This window comes from Anastrepha obliqua, chromosome 3, assembly GCF_027943255.1.
Source record: "Anastrepha obliqua isolate idAnaObli1 chromosome 3, idAnaObli1_1.0, whole genome shotgun sequence".
Classification (NCBI taxonomy): Eukaryota; Metazoa; Arthropoda; class Insecta; order Diptera; family Tephritidae; genus Anastrepha; species Anastrepha obliqua.
The window spans coordinates 141,451,450-141,474,243 of record NC_072894.1 but is presented as its reverse complement, the minus strand read 5'-3'; the positions used below and the strand labels follow the sequence as shown (position 1 = coordinate 141,474,243).

General features: G+C 35.3%; 3 protein-coding genes across 5 annotated transcripts; 1 reads left to right on the top strand and 2 right to left on the bottom strand.

Annotated features, from left to right (window-relative positions):
• Window positions 1-1,678: 1,678 nt before the first annotated feature.
• On the bottom strand, window positions 1,679-14,926 carry LOC129242343 (uncharacterized). Of its 2 annotated transcripts, none has more exons than XM_054878931.1 (3): window positions 14,541-14,926; window positions 14,347-14,368; window positions 1,679-3,951 (listed from the first exon to the last, which is right to left on the bottom strand). In XM_054878931.1, the coding sequence occupies exons 1-3, from the start codon at window positions 14,775-14,777 to the stop codon at window positions 3,572-3,574; spliced, it is 639 nt and encodes a 212-aa protein (XP_054734906.1). In that variant the 5' UTR covers window positions 14,778-14,926; the 3' UTR covers window positions 1,679-3,571. The 2 variants fall into 2 exon arrangements, with proteins under 2 accessions (XP_054734906.1, XP_054734907.1); XM_054878932.1 differs by having other exon boundaries at window positions 1,679-3,936.
• Window positions 6,815-14,361, top strand: LOC129242344 (general odorant-binding protein lush). 2 transcript variants are annotated; one of them, XM_054878935.1, is made up of 6 exons: window positions 6,815-6,981; window positions 11,072-11,203; window positions 11,282-11,317; window positions 13,693-13,807; window positions 14,152-14,248; window positions 14,312-14,361. In XM_054878935.1, the coding sequence occupies exons 1-5, from the start codon at window positions 6,907-6,909 to the stop codon at window positions 14,238-14,240; spliced, it is 447 nt and encodes a 148-aa protein (XP_054734910.1). In that variant the 5' UTR covers window positions 6,815-6,906; the 3' UTR covers window positions 14,241-14,248; window positions 14,312-14,361. The 2 variants fall into 2 exon arrangements, with proteins under 2 accessions (XP_054734910.1, XP_054734908.1); XM_054878933.1 differs by having other exon boundaries at window positions 14,152-14,333.
• Window positions 14,927-17,561: 2,635 nt separating the features above from the next.
• Window positions 17,562-19,959, bottom strand: LOC129242460 (transcription initiation factor TFIID subunit 6). The gene is made up of 6 exons (XM_054879105.1): window positions 18,974-19,959; window positions 18,743-18,912; window positions 18,398-18,676; window positions 18,171-18,338; window positions 17,838-18,090; window positions 17,562-17,757 (listed from the first exon to the last, which is right to left on the bottom strand). The coding sequence occupies exons 1-6, from the start codon at window positions 19,847-19,849 to the stop codon at window positions 17,671-17,673; spliced, it is 1,833 nt and encodes a 610-aa protein (XP_054735080.1). The 5' UTR covers window positions 19,850-19,959; the 3' UTR covers window positions 17,562-17,670.
• Window positions 19,960-22,794: the final 2,835 nt, after the last annotated feature.

Genomic DNA, 22,794 nt, shown 5'->3' with positions numbered 1-22,794 from the left:
TTTGTATAAAACCAAATATAATAGAATAGGAAAGGATCACAGTACAGTCTGTTAGGTAATGCTTCTTATCAAACGATTTGTCGTAATCAACTTCAGATTCATACGATACAGTAATTTGTATAAGTTTATAAGTACACAGTTTTAAATACATAAGTCATTTCAAAAATTATGTTTACAGTTATACAAATACTTACGTCTTCAAAGTGTCTACCACAAAATTGTGCCATACAAAAGTGTTCGGTTTTTATTCTTCAAATACAATTTTACCTTCAAACAAATTACTTTCTTGTAAAATGTGAAGTTTTTTTTTCCATATAAAAATTTCGTTTGCTTGCTGATTTTGGCATTGATGTAAGTATGAATGTAATGGTTTTACAATGAAAGTGTAAGTAGAGTGTTTTTTGTTTAAATGATTTTTAATGAGCAAAACTCTAAGGACATTTAAGTAAATTTGGTTCATAAAATCAGTACACATTTAGGCTTTACAAATATTTTTAGATATATTTGTATTATATTATTGTATTTTTCTTATACGGGTACAAATGCTCACTTACATACATATTTTATAAGTGCTTGGGGCAAAATTATTTATAGGTTAATATAAAATGCCCGAGGCTGTGTTAGTTTTTTATAATTGCACACACATACAAACATAGATAATGAGATCCAGTGTTATATTGCATATATGTTGTATATAACACTTACATTGATTTATCTTCTAATTTTATCTAATTCTTAGTAATTGTTACTTAGCTAATATATTATAGGCTTATATGGGCATATGTATGTAAATATGTATAAGTAGTTGATTAGTTAGAAAATACATTGATTGTGTGCTCGTCAAATTCCCTCATTAAATATGAGTAGGTTAATAAACCTTTGGATATACTTACATACATGCGTACATCTACATATGTACGTGTATAATATGTAAATGTTGATAGTTTTTTGATAAAAATCAGTTAGGTGGATATTTGTTGGTGTACGTTAGTAATATTCGATATGGGCATATGTTTCGGGTCTCAGTTAGAATTCGGTCATATTTATTCTCTGACTATTAGTACACAAAGTAAATGAAATGGATTTTTTCTAGCGAAGTAAGTGCTTGTACACATATTTTTATCCTCAATATGTATGTATATATAATACTAATATGACATTGATGTGTCAACAATCATTAGAAGTAGGTGGTTAATTTGAAATGAAACGGTCATCACAACAACCGACTGGAACATTTCCTCTGCCGAAAACGTTTTACGAACTAACGAAGTCGCTTAACTCACATAGTAATTACCTAACTAATGGAAAAGCTCCTCATACTGGAGTTATGCGCTGAGTTTGAAACCCAAGCGTGTAAAAACTACACAAACCATTTCCTAATGACGTCCACAGTCCAAACGCTTTATAGTGCTGTAGCCAGTAGTCAATCTCAAAAAAAACTGCATGTTCGCCAAGGCACATAAACAAGGTAGTGGGTTCAGTTGAGCAGCTTATTAAACATTTTTCACAATGGAGAGAATAATAATACTTTGCTCTCAGAATCGCTGTGTGCGTGCCGTCGCATTTGTGCAATTTATTCCTGTGTTGTTTGTGCAATTTCTTATTCTTTTCTTACGTTCTTGTTCGCATTTTCACTGCCCACTCATGCAACTGCACCGATGTGATGTCACGCACTCCCTGATGAGCACAATTTTGTTTGTATTATTCTTGCATTTTTATAATGTAAACAGTTCTCTAAATTGTTAAACTTTTTCCGTTTGCCTTTTACTTTGCTCTCAGCGAGTTAAGCAGAATCGCTGTGCGCGTGACGTTGCACTTGAGCAATGCATTCGTGTGTTGTTTGTGTCATTTTTTATTCTTCTTCTTGCATTCTTGTTCGCATTTTCTCATCCATCTCATGCAACTGCACCGATGTGATGTTACGCACTCTCTGATGGGCCCAATTTTGTTTCTAATTTAAACTGTTCTCTAAATTATGAAACTTCGTTTACCTTTTACTTTGCTTTTGTATAGAGCAGCATACTCAGAGAGTGCACTCCCTGATGGGCGCCATCTTGTTTCTACGATTCTTGCATTTTTATAATTTAAAGTGTTCTCTAAATTGTGAAACTTTGTTTACCTTTTACTTCGCTTTTGCATAGAGCAGCATACTCAGAGAGCGCACAATGAGCTATGGCTGCCAATCATTGGTCTAGAGGTTTCAAGCAACAACAGACAACACAATACATGCCATTGTTACCACCTTGTAGATGTGCCTTGATGTGACCTAACTATTTTACAAACGAACGTTTCTAAGGACACTTAACGAGCACTTATAAACGCTGCCCCTGCCATCGTATTAGTTTTTCCATACAAATGGATGCACCCACAATTTTGTTCCGTTATCGAAAGTTAAAAAATTTTACGGAAGTGTTACATGGCATTGAGCCAAAATCTCGTAAGCGGCTATCGCGCCAATCAAGAAGCAGAATACAATATAATTGGTGGATACTCCCTAATAGTGTGCCCGAGCATCTCTTAAAGTTTTTAGTGGAAGTCTTAAAATTTATATACGAATGCCCCTCCATTACGAGTAGGAGGGGTAGAGTTTCCGCCACCTACGTGAAGCAGATGCTCTTATGTGCAACTTTTCCATAGTAGAAATCCAGTCGGGTAAGTATAATATTTGCCAGCGTTACCGCTTTTTACAAAAGCTTTTTTACTTTTTCTATCATTTGAAAATTCAGGTTTTTTTTGTTTCACTCGACTACGCCGTCTTTTTTCAATGCAAGTACTACTCCTTCTATTACTCTTATGTATCTAAGGTCTATTTTGAGCGGTGGATTTTTTTGAAACATACAAATTGTATATATGTATTGTATATGTATAAGTATTTAAAAAGTGGACATTGGTATAGTTAATTTATTTGTGGGTTGAGTGACATCGATTCTGATTTAGAAATTCTATATTTTTTGTATATATGTAAGTAGTTGTGCAAATTAAATGCAACACTTGAGCTGCACGTGAGCTTGGAAAACCTTTGAGTGGATGCATAGAATGTGTATGTATGTATATATGTACTTTCCTTAACTTAACTTTTTCTTATTAAATACGGCAATTCAATATTTCATTATTATTATGGATTATAGATAAGTATCATCGGCGGTGGGTAAGTGGGAAGAAAAGTCGCAATGGTTGATAGGAAACGCTTAAATGGAAATTATAGCAAATTATTGCAGAAATGCTTACGCACATATGTATATATGTATACGTATTTTTGTATATACTAGCATAGGTACATTGCGTATAAGCGTATTCCTATGTAAATGCATCAAAATTGACCAATTCGATCTTAGCTTAAGCATAATACTGGTAACACTAATGTTAAAATATTATATAAAGAATAAAAACGCTTTCCATTCTAATGCATGCAACTCAATGTTTACGTTCTCCCACCAATTGATCTCGCCTTTTCCGCCCACTTGCCTAAATGCCTTAGACTGCCTCACACTCACTCCCTTAAAGCAATATAAATTAAATGATTGGCAATGTTTACTTATTACTCACACGCATTTCCCTCCTATTTACGTAATTACTGTTGCTTGTCTGCTTCCGTTTCTTGCTTCTTATCTGACTCATCTGGTTGCGCTTCCGTTTTCCCGTCCTCAGCTAGTGCCTCGCTGCCGGCGGTTGCCTCTTCTCCGTTAACCTCTTCTTTAGCCGTCTTAGCATCCTTCTGCTTCTTGTCACTCTTTTTCTCTTTGCCATTGGCATTCTGTTTCTTACCCTCGGTGCCATTTTCCGTGGCTGACGCTGCGGCGTTCGAAGCTGCACGTTTGGCGCGTAATTTAATGCGTTGCGCCGGACCGGCAGCTGTGTTGGCGCAATTGCAGATGGCGTCGAAAATGCGCACCACCAAGCCACGTGCACGATTCACCATTTTGCCATTCTTGAAATCTGGTATAGTAAAACCTTTTTAGGTCGAGTGTCGTGTGGATGTGTTTTTTTTTTGTTTTGTTTTTTTAATCAAAATTTTGTGTTGGAGTTTTAAGCATTATTTTGGTTTCATTGCATTTGATAGTGTTGATTGTGCAAAATTTGGGATGATGGTAGTGCATAGTAAAAAACGGTAGAAAAAATTGTAAAAATATATTGCATTGGCATTCGGAATAAGACATGCAGCATGGGACAGGCACAAACAGCAATTTCATTTGTCACTGCATACGATTATATGTATGTATGTAAAGATATATGTAACACATATGAAAATAAACTTATATGTAGCGGCATACCGTCAAAACAACCGTACGTAAGCTAAAAATAAAAACTAATGTACAGTGCAATTTAATTGTCGGTTTAGTTATCTGTCAAAAAATTACTCATACGCCCCGTCTCATTCGCTTTGCGCACCTTGTTATTTTATTGGTGTCTAATGAGCTTTACTTGATTTGATGATTTTAGTCTTTTGATTACGTCCACTCTTAATTACAAGCTTTCAAGCCGTTTAACATTTCCAACAACTATTTGCCACCTAAGGCAATAACTGTTTACCGAAATTTAATAACCGCTAATGTGACACGGAAGCTCTACTTGAACATTAAGCCTGAGTTTACACTCAAAAAAATTTATATTTAAAAAGACCGTTAATCACAATTGGTATATAAACAAACAGGTAGAAATAGAAAGGTATAAGTCATATATATGATTATTTCAGTGCGCACATTGAGTATCAAGCGGTTTTGACGAAAATTCTCAGAGATGCCCAGCAGATTTTTTTTTACTAAACTGCGTAAAAGTATTGGGTTGTTCGAAAAGTAATTTCTTTTTTCCTCGACAGAGGATTTAATTGTATTTTTCACAGCTAACTTCACACTTAAGTCGCATTGTCATTATATGTTTTGACAGCTGATATAGCAAGGCTTGTGTGTGAATAAGTTCAATTGATTTTACGGAATAGTTTTTGGTCGGTGCCCTTTTAAATATGGAGAGCAATAAGCAGCATTTTCGTCATTTTTTACTATAGAAAAAGTAAAAATGCTGTTCAAGCCAGAAAAAAATTAACTGATGTGTATGGAGAAGATGTGTTGACAATACGCCAGTGCCAGAACTGGTTTGCAAAATTTCGATCCGGCAATTTTGATGTCGAAGATGCACCACGAGCTGAAAGGTCAGTTGAAGCTGATAAAGACGCGATAAAGGCATTAGTTTATGCAAACCGGCGAATAACAACACGACATCGGTGAGAGGTTAAATTTATCGATTTCAACTGTTTACGACCACCTGAAAGGCCTGGGTTTAAGATGGTCTTTCATTTTCACCACAAAAAAAACGAAATTACTTTCCGAACAACCCAATAGTAGGAGTATGCATTGATTTCTGAGTGATTTCCAGTCAGCTTTGTTGTGTATTTTGGATTTTAGAACTGTTTTTATGCGTCGCATATTTTTGCTCATCATGCCCCAGCATGATGGAACTGGAATCGTAAAAATTATCATAACGCTATGAAAATTGCACCAACATTTTTTGCAAGCCTTCGCTTAAAAACATACAAAATTTCAAATGTGAAGCAGTCCCTGTCGTCTTCAAGGTCAGCCTTATTTCGGTTCCGGTCCACAGAGATATTGAGGGAAATTGTAAAGCCGTTGAACTAGCCAAGAAAGGTACTACTCTTCAACTGCTCAGTGATAGAAGTACTATTGGCATAATACCTCTGGCCACGAGCAAATTAATAATTTAAAGCACCATTATCCAAGAGGTCAATATGGCATGGAGAGATGAAGACACACGCGTAACAGCTAGGTTACTATGGCGGTAAATAAACAGAAAAAAGGCAAAGGAGCTGCTTAGCCTCTCAAGAGAGGATATCTCGAAGGTTGCGGCTAGTATAACCGATCATTGGCTATTTGGCAGGCATTCCTTGAGACTAGGAGTTTTCTCCCATGAATATTGTAGGAGTTGTAGAGATAAGGAAGAAACACTTGAGCACTTCCTTTGCAATTGTTCAGCCTTAGCTAAAATCAGAGCAGGTTGTCTGGGTAAATATTTTTTTCAATTCTCTTAAGAGGTGACATAGTTTGAGGCGTATTTCTGTGGAAGTCCATTGTAAAAATTCCCCATAGATACAAAGTTATGGTAGAAAATGTAACTGCCCGACGAGAGTTTGATGCGCACATAGTAGCTGTCCTTTGTTTGAGGCAGCTGGCCGTTACTTTCGGAGGCTTTCAGCCTGTCGATTCTTTTGTTATTCTAAAGTATGTTCAGCGACATCTATAAAACAATATGAGAGTTTGTGTAAGGTCGACATGCAAAGGCTTATGAAACTAAAGGTTAGTTGTTTTTGATCACTCGAAGCGAAGCCAACAGTTGTGTGCCTTATTTGCCTCGAGCGAAATGCACTTCAAAGTTTAAACTCGTTTTTCTCGAAACTACTTTTTACGGAGCTGTAAGGTCTAAGTGAGTTGGTACTACAGACTGACTACCACCATCATCACTGTCGGTTACTTTTCTGCGACGTGGCACCGCAGGAAGTATTAAATGTACACAAACATGGGATATAGCAAACATTTCTTCATACTTAGAAAAAAAAAATATGCTAATAAGACTCACTTCAATACAAATCTAAAATCTTTCTAAATTTTGTTTTCCTCTTCCTATCGCATGCAATATATCCTATGTATCCCCTATCCCATTATACTATTACACTTCATTTATTGCATTTTCTTAATTTTTCATAAATTTTTTGTTTACTCAGTGTACCGCTTCGCAATAAGATTATAAAAGTAAGTGAATTTCGTGGCAGCAAATCATTAATTTTTACGAATCAAATCATTACGAATCGTGTTGCCAATTAACAAATATCAAATAGATACCTATTTAATTTTTGAAAACGTTGACATAAAATATTTCATAGTTGAAGAAAATACGGAAATGTTTTTTAAATTAAATTTAATAAAATATTTTTTACCATTATTAGCATGTACGTGTCTTACAGGTGTTAGTGCGGTGAGTGAGAGTATAAGAAGGTTTCAATAGTAAAATTATAACTTAAAATAGAAGTGCAAGACTTGATGAAAGGAAGCAAATAGTTTTGAAAATAATTATTCCTCAATCCTGTGGATGGGACCTTATTTTATAACACACATTTACATACACAAGTAGTACCTGAAAATCCAAGTGCGCAAACAAAATTAAAAATCTATCAAATCGTTAATATTTTTTACTAATTTCTGCTATAAATATTACAAGTGCGATGCAGCAACAAGAAAAAATACATTAGCCATAGAAGTAAAAAAAATTATAAAATTACCATATTTTTTATATTCGAACTACTTCAGAAATTCGTAACAAATTATGAACTTTGAGGCAAAAATCACAAATCCATAACTTGAGTTTAAATTTTTTTCTGAAAAATTCCCGCCTAGCTACCTACCTTGCTACTTTGAGAAAAGTTACCACACAAAACTTGGTATGGGAATCTCAATTTCGAAAAATCATCTAAATATAAAATATATCTGTAAAAGCGAAGTCCAAAATAAACAAGACTGAGCTAAAATAGAAACAACTGGAGCGCTGTTCTGATAGCTTCGAGTTTATTTATTCAAATATCTGGCCTCGAAACACTGTTTTGCGCGATCTAAAACAGGATGTCGGTACAAGCCTCTTGGATGGCCTCTACGGACCAATTTCCTTATAGGTAGAAGGGAGCCACAAGGAGCCATATCAGGCGAGGACGGTGAGCGATTAATGGTTAAATTGCGATTTCTAGTCAAAAAATCAGTCTCAATAGTGGATCGATGAGATGGTGCATTATCATGCAATAAGCGCCAGCTTCATTCTGCGCGGTATTCAGGGCGTATTCGACGAATGTGATGCAACAAACGCTTCAAAACGCCAAGATAGAAAATTGTATTGACGGTTTGGTCCAAACTCCTTGTGGACGATTCCCTTGGAATCGTAAAAACAAGTGAGCATCGACTTGATTTTTGATTTCTCCAAACGCGATTTTTTGTGTGGTGGCTCGTCTGGCGCCTTCCATTCCACACTTTGACGCTTAGTTTCAGGTTCATGTTAGAAACACCACATTTCATCACCAGTTGCAATGAAGCCTTTCTAATGTTGAGCTCTGAGCAATTTTTAGTCCTCAGTTCAGTTGTGCGGAATGAAACGTGCACAGACCTTTCGTAAGCCCAAATGATCAGTGAACGACCATTTCGGTTTATTTTTGATATTTTGATAAATTTACGAACAATTTCGATGAAGTTTTCGGTGATTACTGATTTTGGGCGGCCCGTACGTTCATTGTCATTTATGTCCTCACAAACATCTCTGAAACGTGTAAACCACTCATGAACTCTGGCACAAAATAGACGATCATCGCCATAAACTTTTTTCATCAATTCAAATGATTCGGTAAACGTTTTACCGATTTTAAAACAAAATTTGATATTAGCTCTTTATTCGAAACTTAATTTTGTACCGATGAGACAAACATACTGACACTTTAGACGCAATAACTTCGCTTTCACCGAACCGAATGTCACCAAGCTTTCACTGGAATTCAGCTACGAATGTAACTTCCAACGCAATAACTCATTAAAAAGATAGCGCCATCAAAAATATTTTTATGACGCCAGTCTTGTTTATTTTGGACCTCACCTTGTATACCTATAAGCAGTTCGGTACGAGATGATAAGGCATGATTAGGTTAAGTTATATGGTACCATGGAGAGCCTACTTAGATAAAAATCAAAAAACGTTCTTTGTGATACTTTTGCAAGGGAGAAAGCGAGAGGCAACTGGAAAATGATGGATGGATGGGGATTGGAAGTTTGTGAAAAGAACCGAACACTGGGTATTCACAGTCGTGTTTGCCGCCTCTTATCTGCTCTAACTATTACTTCCTTCTGTTATTCTACTATTACTTTTATTTTAGCTTCCTTTTACTATTTACTTCCTTCGTACAAATTTGACTTAACTAAATCGCAAAGGCAGGATAATTAAGGAGAAGCTACTGCAAAAATTACTAAAATGCCAAGTCTCAACTTGTGAATGCTCAGTGGATAGTTTCCGGAAAAGAAAGGAATCACAAAATTCGAAAACTGAAGCTTTGTTAGCCTCAAAACTAACCTCGAGCGTCTCCGATCCTTAGTTATCAGAAGAAATCTCGCGACTTTGCAAAATAAGGCTTGGTATGCAGTCTGCTATTCAAGGAAGCACTCATAACTTTGGCTTCCAATTTGTATATTTACTTATTTATTCATTAATGTCTAACAAAATTCAAAACAGACATTTAAGATATAAATTCAGAACTAAAATGCAAATTTACAATATCTAATACTAAAAGTGTAATAAAACTAGATTACCAACATAAGAAGCCATTAAAATTCTAAAAATAATATATATACAAGTTACAATTGAATTTTAACGGAACTAATGATTATGAAACTAAAATAACAAATATATACAAGAAATTATTTTGATGTCTTACATAGAAAGTACTTTTTTTAATTGCATTTGAAATACTTTTTTGGGTTTAGAAAGGTACAAATCCAAAAAGGTTGAGAGATAATAAAGATCAGACAACGATCTAACGAGTGGCGCATTGGCACTGTATAATGTCCTACTAAAGCCAACGCGAAAAATCTTGCAACGGCGAAAATGAATGCAAGGAACATTAAACTGTATTTTTTTTGGAAGGACCGGGCAGTCAATTTTTCCATCAATGAGATCAAACATAAATGATACTGCCTGAAAAGTACCTCTGTCACTTAATGGAAAGAGACTAATCAAACGACAGCGGGATTCGTATGATGGTTTCGGGTCTGAGAAATTGAGTGAATGTAGTGCGAAACGCACAAAAATTATTTGAACCCTCTCCACTCGATTTATATGGACTGCATGATAAGATTTCCAAATAAAAGGAGCATAATCTAATTTGGACCGAACAGACGCAGAGTATAATATCTTAAGAGTATATGAGTCAGTGAAGTGCGATGAGTGACGTCTAACAAAAGCATAGCAAGTGAAATGTAAACGGCATAATTTAAGTGCGTGATAAAATTGAGATTTGAATCAAAGAAAATGAAGCTTAGAAAATGTGATTTTATGCCATTTTTCAATATCAAGAAATAGACAATGCATAGGCATCAGGAAAATAAATTATTCAACTCGGTCCGTAGGACGGCTGAATCACTAGAATTTCTTATTTAAGCATACACTTTTAGATCATCAGCATAGACAAGAAACTTAGCAAAGGAAAAACACGAAGAAATATCATTAATAAAGAAAACAAATAACAAAGGTCCTAAAATATCTACTACCCTGAGGTACACCAGAGGTGGCAATGAACTGTTTCAAAGAAACTCCACCGAGAACTATAGCAATATCTTTATTAAATAGGACCGAATCCAATCAAGGAAAGTTGAATGAAAACCGAGACACTCCAATTAAGTTACTAAAATCGTATGGGAGATTTTATCAAAGAAATCCGTGTATATCGCGCCCGGTTGAAAACCGTTCTGGAAGCCTGCGTGGCAATCTTCAGATAAAATGGATAAGTTAGATAACGTAGATCTTCTAACTACAAAACCATGCTGTCTAGGACTAATTAGACGTTAAACGCTAAAATATAACTTGTCTTTGACAACACATTCAAAAAGTTTAGATACAGCAGATTATTTGGAAATCGGCCGGTAATTTGCAAATCATCATACGTATGGCGTAAATCGGTACTTTAGGATTTCGATTGCTTTAATAAATGTAAGGTCGATGTATGTGGCATCTTATGTGCTATGAATTAATCATAACTGCAACCTAACTAGATTTACAGTTCCATAGATTGTGTGACTTCATTTGGTACCGCAATTATTCGAGCACTCCACTGAGTGAGTGAGACAGGTACCGAAAGAAAATGCGCCGTACCGCACGTATTCAATTTAAGCAAAATTTTATCTATCTTAATTCATATTCTTGGTCCTTTATATTATTTTATTTATTATTCTATTAATTTATATTATTTTTTGCATACACCTCGAGATATTAATGTTACTACTTTCACAAAATATTGCAAACACAACTTTTTTTCATATTTAAGGTGACAATGCAACAGTTCGAAACATCATTGGAAATGATGCGCAATGGTTGCGCACCGAAGTTCAAAATTCCAGTTGAACTACTGGATCGTTTAAGAGGTGGTGACTTTGTTGAAAATAATGCAGAGTTGAAGGTAGAATGAAATGCACCTCATCTTGAAAGCCTTTGTAAAGTTTCCATTAATAATATTTATTTTGTAAACAAAAAACAGTGTTACACCAAATGCGTCGCACAACTTGCAGGAACGGTAAGTGATGTTCGACTTAAACTAAATTATTTATTATGGGTTATTAAGTAAAAAGTCATGAGGGCGAAATGCAACCAATTTAGGATGAAAGCACTAGGATCATATGGTAATACCCCAAAGGGTTTTGCAAGTCCGAGTAGAATTTTGTGCTTGAGAATTGGGAATTGAGTGCTTTTCGAAGAAGTGCAAAAAAGTTGAAAATACTTATCTGAGCAAAATATGATGCTTGGACTTATGTAGTAGAATTTCACGAAGAATAATTGTATATAACATTTTCACACATTAACTTGCTCAAATTATGATATTTTTACCATTTTTTTTAGGAAATTTAGAAACTATGCATTTGTGAGGTTACTAGGGGGTTGAAATGTTGTATAAAAGTATTCTTCAAACAATTTTTCTAGAGGTTTTCTCAGACAAAATCTGCATAAAAGGAACGAAAAGTCTACAAAAACTAAAATAGCAAAAAAATATAGCATTTAAGATATGCAATACTTTTTATGCTTTCGTTCATAGGCATTTACGTTGTGAATGCTGCTGCATTTGTTAGTAAATGTGTTTTTACTATTATTCCATCAGTGGGGTTTCTGAGCGAACATATTTTTGCATTTTACAAACTCTTCAATTCGCCAAGAGCTAGCGAGCAGAGAAGTGGCGAATAGAAGAGGCCTAATATTTGTACGCTATTTTATATTAAAACCAAATTTTATTATTGTCCTTTATTTCAATTTGTATAAAATAATAAAATTTATACAAATATATATATATTTTTTGATATTTTATTTAATTTCATACTTTTTTGTTTTAATTTATTCCATTTTACTTTAGTTTTGTAGGATTTATTTTATAATTATATAATTTTATTAGTAAAATAATTGAAATAAATATTTTACTTTATTTCAACGTATATTTTTGTTTCTTTTTTTCTTTTTATTTATTTAGTTTTTTATATACCTTTTTAATTTTTTTTTCTATTTTTAGTTTATTTTATTTTATTTTAGTTCAGAATATTTTTTTTCTATTTTTTTTTTTATTTTTCATTTTTTTTATTTTTAATTTTTTTTATTTTATTTTAGATCAAAATAATTTTTTCTATTTTTAATTTATTTTATTTTATTTTAGTTCATAGTCCATTTTACTTTAGTTTTGTAGGATTCATTTTATAATTATATAATTTTATTAAATTAAATATTATTATTAAATATTTTACTTTATTTCAATCTATATTTTTGTTTCCTTTTTTCTTTTTATTTATTTAGTTTTTTATATACTTTTTTAATTTTTTTCTATTTTTAGTTTATTTTATTTTATTTTAGTTCAAAATAATTTTTTTCTATTTTTAATTTATTTTATTTTATTTTAGTTCAGAATTTTTTTTTCTATTTTTAATTTATTTTATTTTTATTAAGTTCAGAATAATTTTTTGTTCTTTTCCCCCATTTTATTTTATTTTTATTGTTTTTTCTATTTTGGTTTTTTTTATTTGGTGTTGATTTAATTTATTTTATTTCATTGCATATTTTTATGTTGACGTGTTTTTTCATTTCAATTTATTTTTTATATTTTTGATTTTCGAACTTCTTTTCTGTTTTTCATGTTTTCTTTGTTTTAATTTAATTTATCTTAATTTAATTGTGTTTCATTTATTTTATTTTATTTCATTTTGTTTTATCTCATTTTTTTCTATTTTGGTTTTTTATTATTATTTATTTATTATTTTTTTATTTATTTTTTATTTAATATTATAATATTATAATTTAATATTAACAATCATTTTTTTTTATATCATATTATTTTATTACAATTTTTTTATTTTGTTGTTTTTTTTTTGTTTTTGTTTTTGAGTTTTCATTTTTTGATATAAATTTTCTTTAATTTATTTTGCTTTATTTTATAATTTTTTTTTCTTGCTTTTTTCAATTTTTTTATTTATGTTATTTTATTTATTTTTATTTAATTTCATTCATATTATTTTCTTTCATTGCATATTATTTTATTTTATTTTTGGTTGTTTTTTCATTTTATTTTATTTTTATGAATTTTCGTTTGCTTATTTTTAATTTTTTCTCTTTATAATATATATCATTTCGCTTTAGGTTTGTTGATTTTAATTTTATTTAATTTTTGTTTTTAATTTTATTTGATTTTTAAAATTGTGTCTCAATATCTCTGACTAAAATATTTGGGTAGTAAAAAATATGTGACTACATACACATGAATATACCTATTTATATATAAATGTGCATATGTGTGTGTATTCAGTTAGAATATTGTTTCCTCCCAACGTGAAAATTTATTAACTCCATTTAGTTGTTGTGTCTGTACGTGCAAAATTTTGGCTATCTACTTCAGTGTGTTATTCATTCTATTTATAGGTTACGAAAAAGGGTGATTTCAGCGTGCAAAAAGCGTTGGCTCAGATTCCAATAATATTGCCGCCCGAGATACAAGATACCGCCAAGGCAGCATTGAACGCTTGCAAGGATGTGCGTAAGTAAAAATGAAAAATTTAGTAACAAAAAAGTCGCTAATACAAAAACTAAACAAAAGAAAGTCTGAAGTTGACTACGGATATAAAATACATCCATGGACTTTTGACCAAATAACTTACCCCACTTCAGCAGGTCTTGTTTTTAATTCAATAATTCATGATTTTCCACACACAATTTCAATGTTTTCGCTAAAATTTTATTGAAATTTATTCCTAAGCTGACTCTAATAATAGTTAATAGGCAAATCTGTGCCAATATAAAATTTTTTGTCAAGAGTCCACAGATTTATACATGCATATGTATGTTCATATGGACTTAAGGAAAAACCTAACTTTTTTACAGAAAAAAGCTACAAGGACTCATGCGAACGTGTTTTCTACACAACGAAATGTGTGCGTGACTACGACCCAGACACTTTCAAGTTTCCATAATTCTATAAGTATGTTTTCTGTATGCATCAATATGTATGTAATAACATAAATATACTACAATCATTTTTAAGCTCAACAAAAAATATATTTGGAAAAAAGCACTCACTCTGACGCGTTTTCTCCTTTGGCTGCAATAAGAGGATATACAAAAACAAGAAATTTTAAAATTAGCAACACACCCAATTATACACGTACACATATACATATGTGTGTATATGTATACACATAAGCACTGCACCAATTGCAAAATTTTGTATAACTCATTTTTTCTGCGGAGTTGGCGTGTCCTAAATCCTTTACCTGTTGCGAAACTTTGTCATTTTGACCACCCTGCTGCTTAACAGCCTCTGCCTCGGCCTTTTGCAGCACATCATCAATGAACTCCGATACGACCTCCATATTCTTGGAGTCCTGCTTAAATTCATCGATACGTGTATCCAACGCTTCTGCCTCGGCCTCAATTTTATCAATGCTATCGTCGCCAGCATCTGTTGGGTGCTCAGCTATGGCAACATCACCAGCAAAATGTGCGCGCATTACAATTGAATTTTCAATAAATATATTTATTTAATTTTATATTAATTTAAATATTTATTCAGTATTTCACGGTGAAAATTTTAATATTTCTGTGTTGAAACGCGTATCCTTTGTGCAGTTTTAAAAAATTTTGTATCTACACACTAGGGTTTTTCTTGTGCGACTACAATGCGAACGAGCACATTTGCTTTAGAGCTTGCCGCATATGAGTATAAGTATGTATATAAATGTGTATAAGTACGTGTGTGCGTATTTGTGTATTTGGCGGAGTGTGCTAAATCTGTGCGGGTATGTAGGTTTGATAACAATCAAGTGTTGGGTGTTCGATTTTAGGGCTAGGGTTGGTGGGTTGGTGGGTCGGTTGGTTGGCTTGGAAATAAACAGCAGGTGTAAAACGAAATTTCACCACGCCCCGCCATACATTCAATGACAACTCCTGAGAGCCACATCGCGAGCGCGGTGAAAAATCAATAGACGGCGCGAATTAATAAAGCAACAAAAAATTACTGAATAGGTAAAATTAACAAACAGATGATCGGATTAACAGTTAATTGGACTTCATGAATACGCGAATATAATTTGCATGAAAAATATTACAATAGAAATAAAAAATCGAAGTCAACTAAAATGAATTGAAGAGTAAAAAAAGTAAAATAGAAATAAAATCAAATTAAATTGAATAAAACAAAATGAAAACAAATAATAAATCAAAATAAAATATAATAAAATAAATGTTGTCAAAATATAAAATTATATTAAATAATTTATATTGAAAGTGTTCTGGCGATTTGTGCATATAGTATATATTTTGCGACTAAGAAACGACTATAAATGCGTTTTGTGCATAAGACCGAACCTAACTAATGTTTTCTAACATAAATTCAAATAAATACACATGTATATGTAAATATCGGAGTGCCACATAGACCGCAAGTTTTATCCGTTGTGTTGCCCTAGAGCTCATTATTTTAAATGATTTCCCCACCTAACCGAGATTTTTATTGTAGATTTTGGTCAAAGATATTAATTCGTTTCGAAAATTTGATGAGAGATTCGATTTTCAGGTCCGAGAGTACTGAAAGATTGTCAATTGTTGGAGAGCCTAGAAGAGCGAGTCGACTTCTGGCTAGACCCGGACAACTGCACAGCAAATGTCTGCTCGATACTTCCTCATCTTCGTCCTCGCAGTATCTGCACAGGTCGTTTTGAGGAACTCCGAGCCGACGTGCGTGAGTGCCCAAAAGGCAGTGGCCGGTGATAAGAGATGTTATATGCCTTAGTTCGTGTTTCGAAAGACTTATAAGGGTTTTTGTCTGCTTCAGATTGTAGGATGGCCAGATTTGTCTGGTCGTAACGCAAGTAGTTTCCACTCGCCACCTCCGATCAGCAATGCTGTGAAATTCTCGATCGATGAGCATTTTACATGTTGAGAGCGGAATGTGGATTGTGGGTAAGTTACTAATATTTGATTGCGCAGTTCCAGCTCTTGCGAGCTCATCAGCTTTGCAGTTACCTTCGAATCCACTGTGACCCGGTATCCAGATAACTTGGACATCTGAGTGGGTATAAGAGGAGCTGAGTGCTCGAACGGCCGCTTGACTGTCGGTGAAAAAGCGGATATCCTCTAGTGATATTCTATTTTCTAAGAGAGTTTTCGTAGCATACCAGATAGCGCATACTTCCGCTTGGAATACGCTACAGTAGTCGGGTAATCTAAATGTTAGATTGATGTGAGGGGAATTGGAAAAGATTCCAAATCCCACTTTGCCGTCTTGTTTTGAACCAAAATTTGGTTTACAGATTATTTTTTCTACTTTCGAGCTTGGTCTAAACATCTGATAAACCCAATTGTTTTTTATTTATTTGTTTTTTTTTCCTTCAAAATTTGGTCTACATATTATTTTTTCCGCCTCCTATTTGTGGTGTGCGTCTTGATGTTGTTCTACAAATGGAGGGTCCTACAATTTCATGCCGACTCCTATGAGGAGCTTTTTCTTGGCAGAAATACATTCCATTGCCTGCCGAGGGGCGACCGTTATTAAAAACAACTTTTTCCTAATTTTGGCGTTTCACTAAGATTTGAACCAACGCGTTGCAACGTTCTATCTGAATTCCGAATGGTAGTTACGCACCAACCCATTCGGCTACGGCAGCTGCCATAATAATAATTCAAATAAATACAAAATGTTAAAATAGAAAGTTCACTTTTTTTCATATTTTTTATGTATTGATTTTTTTTATTATTTTTTTTTTTTGTTTATTTAAGTTTTATTTATTTAATTTTTTTATTTAATTTTTTTTACTTAGTTTTTTTATTTTTTATTATCGTTCTTTTTCAAAATTTAGTCTACATATTATTTTTTCCACTTGCCTGATCAAATAAATACAAGATGTTATAATAGAAAGTTCACTTGTTTTATTTATTTTTTTTTTTTGTTTAATTTTTATATTTAATTTTTTTTTTTTATTTTTTTTTTAATCCTTTTTTTTTTGTTTTATTTTTTATGTATTTTGTTATTTATTTACTTTATTTGTTTTTATTATTATTATTTTTTTCATTCAATCTTTTTTATTTAGTTGGTCTTTTTTTTTTGTTAATATATTATATTTATTTTATTTTTTTTATTTAAATTTTTCCCCCGTTTTGTTTTCTTTCAAAATTTCTTTCTACATATTATTTTTTTCACTTTCGAGCATGATCTAAACATCTGATAAGCCCAATTTCGTATGCGTTACTTCATCAACATATTTAAGATGTAAAAACAGACTACTTTACAAAAAGAATTATTTGGTTCGCTCACATTATTAAGAGAATGTTTATTCTTTCTTCGATATACTTAAAACTTAAAATACTACTTACTAACTGAACATATTTTTCTTAGAATATTTTGTCTTATTCCAAATGTGATAGATCATCCAACTCCGGTGGCGCACGTATTTCTTCGGTCTCAATAATAATTGAATTCGAATCTACCGATGCCTGCATACAGAAATGAAAATAGGAGATTTAATAAAAGTGCAGGTGTGTATCACGATTATTTTGCAAAAATCAACACTTACTCTATCACTCCGGTTCAAAAGAGAATTGGTCGCACTACCACCACTACTGCCACTTCCATTTAGCTGTGTGGTCAACAAAATCGACTGCGGTGTTGTCGGTCGTTGGTGTATAATGGGCACTTGTTGTTGCTGTGGGTGCTGCTGTTGTTGTGCCTGTTGTGCGGTCGTCTGCGAAACAATGACAAACTTTTGCGTTGGTTGAATTGGGTGCTGTATGGCACGCAACTGTGGCATAGCTGTTACAACAGGACTACTAAATATAAATAAATAAATACAAATTAATAAATATTTATACGCATATTCCATTGTAGTATTTTTGGTTGATTCAATTACTTGATTTGCGTCACTTGTGGTCGCCCCACCGTCGAAGCTGTGGCGGCCGCCGATGTAATAGGCGCATTTGAAATGCTACTTGGTGTGGGTGTGGTAGTCGATGGTGGTGCATTGCGTGCCTTAATGACTGCCTGACAAAGGGCCGGACCCATGAAACCGTAATCATGTCTAGGAATTATAAGTGTTTAGCATTGCATTGTAAATTAGTTAAATCAAATCTAGCAAACCTATACTCATCGGTAATATCTGGCGTACGACGTATCTGTCTAAGCACTGGCGGGCAACACTTTTGCAGCATTGCACGTATGTGCCCCGCTGCTGTCTTATCAGTGTTACTTTGCATTTGATTTCCCAAAAGCAGAGGTTCAATGCGTTCCGATATGAATTTCAGTCGTGGTATAATGAATACCTTGACCACTTCGGCACCCATTTCCGTTAGTCCAGCAATAGCGCCGTACAGTGAAGATAAATGTGTCTTGTCATTTTGCAATGCTTTGCTGAAGATGCTGTGTATAAGAAAATATGGAAATTATGGGACTTTTCGTCTATTTTTTAGTTTGTTTGTTTCTCACCGCGTCACACGAGTTTGCAGATTATTAGTAGACGTATTAAAATTCTTGCATATCATCGACATTAGGCGAGAAGCGAAATCACGCAGCGCCCAGTGATTGTCTAATTCTGGACGCATGCACAGCTGCTTAGATACAATGCAAGTGGTCACTGATGGTATCAGCTCATGTAACTGAAATGTGCAAGATATTAATTAGTGAGCAAATTCAAAGCACAGCGGTTACACAACTTACATATTTTTCTAAATACAATGACGGATTATCCAGCAGCGCGCGCACCATACGCATCAGGTAGATGAGAAGCGCCAGGTTATTTTGCACTACATTTACTTTCACACCTTCAGCAATGAAAGTGCACATACGCGGCAGCATCTCATGCAGACCAGGATCTGACGCTAACGATTGAAGTGCTTCTCCTCGACGGGGTTCGTCTGAACCAACACACGCTTCGGTTATCTCTTTGTAGTAAAGTTGTTGTTCCACTGACAACTCGTGTGTTGCCAATTGTTTTACATGCACCGTCTCCACATTTCGCAGCTTATGTATTTTACCCGTGGCTGGCTTGCCTGCTGCATCTTTCGTCACACCTTGCTCCAACTTAACCACAGGGTTTACCGATTCCAGAGCTTGTGAGTCCTTAGACAGTGGAGGCGGATTCTCTGGTATTGTAGGTTGGATCCCATCCACCACTAACCAATGAGATCGTAATGTTATATCTAACGGAACTTTTGGCGCAGCACTTTGCACAATTTCATTCAAATCCATTTCCTTTTCTTCTATGAAATGTAGTTCACGTCCACCTCCCGATGCAAAACGAAATGGTATGAAGTCGTTTGCCGTAAATCCGTATTGTGGTTCAATGTTGCGCACCTTGAGCGATTGATCAATGTCGCTCAACATCAAACGTTCCCGTTTAGAATGATGCATAAATTTGGCGGCATCCTGCACAATTCGCTTAATTTTAAAGCTTACATCCTCCGCCAGTTCCTTAGCAGCGTCATCCGGTAATGAGCCAACGCCAATGCTTTCAGCTATCACTTTCATCGATTCGGCAGAGAGTGTGGTGCCATAGAGCATGTCACCACCAACGCGTCCTGTGTTTATACTCATGCTTTATGTAAATATAATTTTTAGTGAAATATAGCGTTGAATTGTCTAAGTATTAAACGCAGCAGTAGTTTACTTTTACGAATTTTATACCACGAATTGTGTGGAAAACAACAAGCGTACAAAAATAAAATCAAATGAAATGTCAATGTAGGAAAATGTGTTGGTTGGCGGTATGTTCAGTGACGGATCACTTAAATCCTAAAGGTGTGATCAGACTTTTAGTGGGATACTGCTGTAAAAGGAATGGACAAGGAACAAATTGTATCGGACTAATATTTCAAAGGAATACAAATCTGTTATGTGTAATACAATATATTATTATTGAAGATATTTGTTTTTAAATTTTAATAATTCGAGAAAATTAAATTATGTGGCAAGGAAAAGATGGTAATTAATTAGATTACAGCCCAGGTGCCAAATTTTCCAAAATACTCACTTTAATATCAGTCGACGGAATTTTGTTCAGTGTCAATATTTCAAAAACGGAACTTAATTTTTTTAACCGTTCAAAAAATAATATTCAAATAATTAAAAATATTTAACAATACCTATATTGTAGAACACCGAGAAACTTTACGAACCGACTTGCAACAATACCGAGCATATGAGATAGAAAAACAACGACATGAATTCGCTCAGCCAAACTCCAAATGGGTGAGATGCAACCAGTGTAACGGGTGGTGCCACCTTAAGACCTGTTCAGATCCCACGGCTTCTACCTCACGCAATGACCTGCGTCTTCAGGTCCCTCTCGAACCCGACGAAGCACTTCGACAAGGTGGCAATCACCTATGGTGATTGTACTTTCGTCGGACTCGAAGAGATGCGCGAGCTTATTTAGCCGGCTACACAAACTACTAAAACCAAACAAATATGCACCGCTTGCTTTCTCCAGCGTTGGGGTTCAGGTAGCCATGAAACTAGCAAAAACTTCAAAACCTATTAGTCCCAACGGACTTAACATGCTGATGCTGAAAGTAGAATACCTCACAAAAGTCTTCAACTTGTTACGATCACTCTCATGATTCCTGACAAGTAAAAAGATGATAGAGTGGTCCCACTACTGAAACCTGTAAAACCCGCCAACCAAAGGAGTCCTATCGACCGATAATTGTCTTTTCGCCATTAGTGAAGACGCTTAAGACCTTTCTACTTACACTCTATACGAAACGTCTGACCACAGCTACACATCAGCATAGCTTACGCAAAGACCACAGTACACCACTCACCGCCATAAACACCCAGATCAACCGCGGGTTTAACTACGAGAAGACTGTCGTAGTAGTGTTAGACTTGTCGAAGGCTTTCGATTCAGTCAGCCACTCCACGTCACTAGATGATATTCAACAGTTGACCTTCCCGCCGGGACAGAAGAAGTAATCCGCGAACTATCTGAGTGGTCGGCATTCGTCAGTTATCTTTCGAGACCAAAGTTCAAAACAGAGGAGAATAAAGCAAGGTGTACCGCAAAGTGCTGTCCTTTACACTTGCTTCTTTTACTTCTACACCTCGAAGCTCCCTAACCACCACTGTTGTTGTTGTTCTTAACAGCATAGGTAGCCCTGTCAGTGTAGTCATATCATCGGTCATCTTCGTCTAGCTCATCTAGGGGTAGGCCCAGGAAACATGCTGTTTCGACAGGTTGGGTCCAGAGGGAGAGGGAGGTTAGATGAGTCGGTTTAAGGGGGCATGTGAAGAGGTGGTTAGTGTCGTGCGGGGTACCTTCACATGCCGGACATGTGTTTGGTATGTCGGGGTCGATTCTGGATATGTAGGAGTTTAACCTGCTACAGTATACAGAACGTAGTTGTGCCTGTGTTACACGAGTCTCACGAGGAAGCTGGAGCTCTTCGTCTGCAATAAGGGGTGGTTGGACTCCGATTACGGCATTCACAGGACAGGAGTTCAAGAAGGTGGTAACGGTCTCCCGGTGATTGACTGTCTAAATACTGTCAGGACCAGTACGTTACGGTCAGTTTTGTCCTGGATTTCGTCAGCGTAATCAGGAGGTGTCTCCTGACGTGCCTAGGAGGCGGCTCGGGCTCAAGCAGGTGTCTGCAGGGATGAGACCTGCGGTAACATCCAAGCAGGAACTGCTTGCTGAGCAGTTTGTTGTGCTCCACAACTGGGAGCATTTGTGCCTCGTTATGAAGGTGTTGGATGGGTGACATTAGGAGGCACCCGGTCGCTGTCTGAATGGCGGTATTTTGACAAGTCTGTAGCTTTGTCCACTGCGAATCACTAGTACCAGGCGACCAGACAGGCGCAGCATAGTTAAGAACCGGCCGGCCAATTGCCTTAAATGTCGAAAGCAACAGTTCTTTGTCTTTGCCCCAAGTGCTGCCGGCCAGCGATTTGAGGACCTTGTTGCGGTTTTGGACTTTTGTGGCAATTTCGGTTGTATGCGCAGAGAAGGAGAGCAAGCTGTCAAAGGTTACACCCAAAATTTTGGGGTTATTTACCGTCGGAATTGGTGTATCATCGAATTTTACCTTAAGGGACAGCTTGACCTCCTTTGTCCAGGTTGTAAAGAGGGTCGCCGTTGACTTGGTGGGGGAAAGTTGAAGATTCCTCGCAGTGAAAAAGCGAGAAAGGTCGGTGAGGTAGTTGTTCACTTTGGAACACAGGCCATCGATGTCATTGCCCGACGCCATTATCGTGCAGTCGTCAGCGTATGAGATCAGGGAAACTCCCGCTGGTGGTTGGGGGAGCTTCGAGATGTAGAAATTGAACAGCAAGGGAGAAAGGACACCACCCTGCGGTACACCTTGCTTAATCTTTCTCTGCTTTGAAATTTGATCTCGAAATATCACTGACGAGTGCCGACCGCTCAGATAGTTCGCGGACCACCTCTTCAGCCCTGGCGGTAGTGTCGACTGATAAATGTCATCTAGTAGCGTGGAATGGCTGACTGTATCGAAAGCCTTTTTCAAGTCCAACGCTAC

Bases quoted from the DNA above. Each gene is read 5' to 3' on its own strand.
- LOC129242344 (XM_054878935.1), top strand. From the start codon at position 6,907: ATGTTTTTTAAATTAAATTTAATAAAATATTTTTTACCATTATTAGCA. The intron at 6,982-11,071 runs GTGAGTGAGAGT...TTCATATTTAAG, and splicing joins GTCTTACAGGTGTTAGTGCG to GTGACAATGCAACAGTTCGA. The intron at 11,318-13,692 runs GTAAGTGATGTT...TTCTATTTATAG, and splicing joins TCGCACAACTTGCAGGAACG to GTTACGAAAAAGGGTGATTT.
- LOC129242460 (XM_054879105.1), bottom strand. From the start codon at position 19,849: ATGAGTATAAACACAGGACGCGTTGGTGGTGACATGCTCTATGGCACC. The intron at 18,677-18,742 runs GTGAGAAACAAA...TCTTATACACAG, and splicing joins CTGCAAACTCGTGTGACGCG to CATCTTCAGCAAAGCATTGC. The intron at 17,758-17,837 runs GTAAGTGTTGAT...TTCTGTATGCAG, and splicing joins TTTTGAACCGGAGTGATAGA to GCATCGGTAGATTCGAATTC.
- LOC129242343 (XM_054878931.1), bottom strand. From the start codon at position 14,777: ATGCGCGCACATTTTGCTGGTGATGTTGCCATAGCTGAGCACCCAACA. The intron at 14,369-14,540 runs GTAAAGGATTTA...CTCTTATTGCAG, and splicing joins ATGACAAAGTTTCGCAACAG to CCAAAGGAGAAAACGCGTCA. The intron at 3,952-14,346 runs GTGAGTGCTTTT...CGACCTAAAAAG, and splicing joins AAAGGAGAAAACGCGTCAGA to GTTTTACTATACCAGATTTC.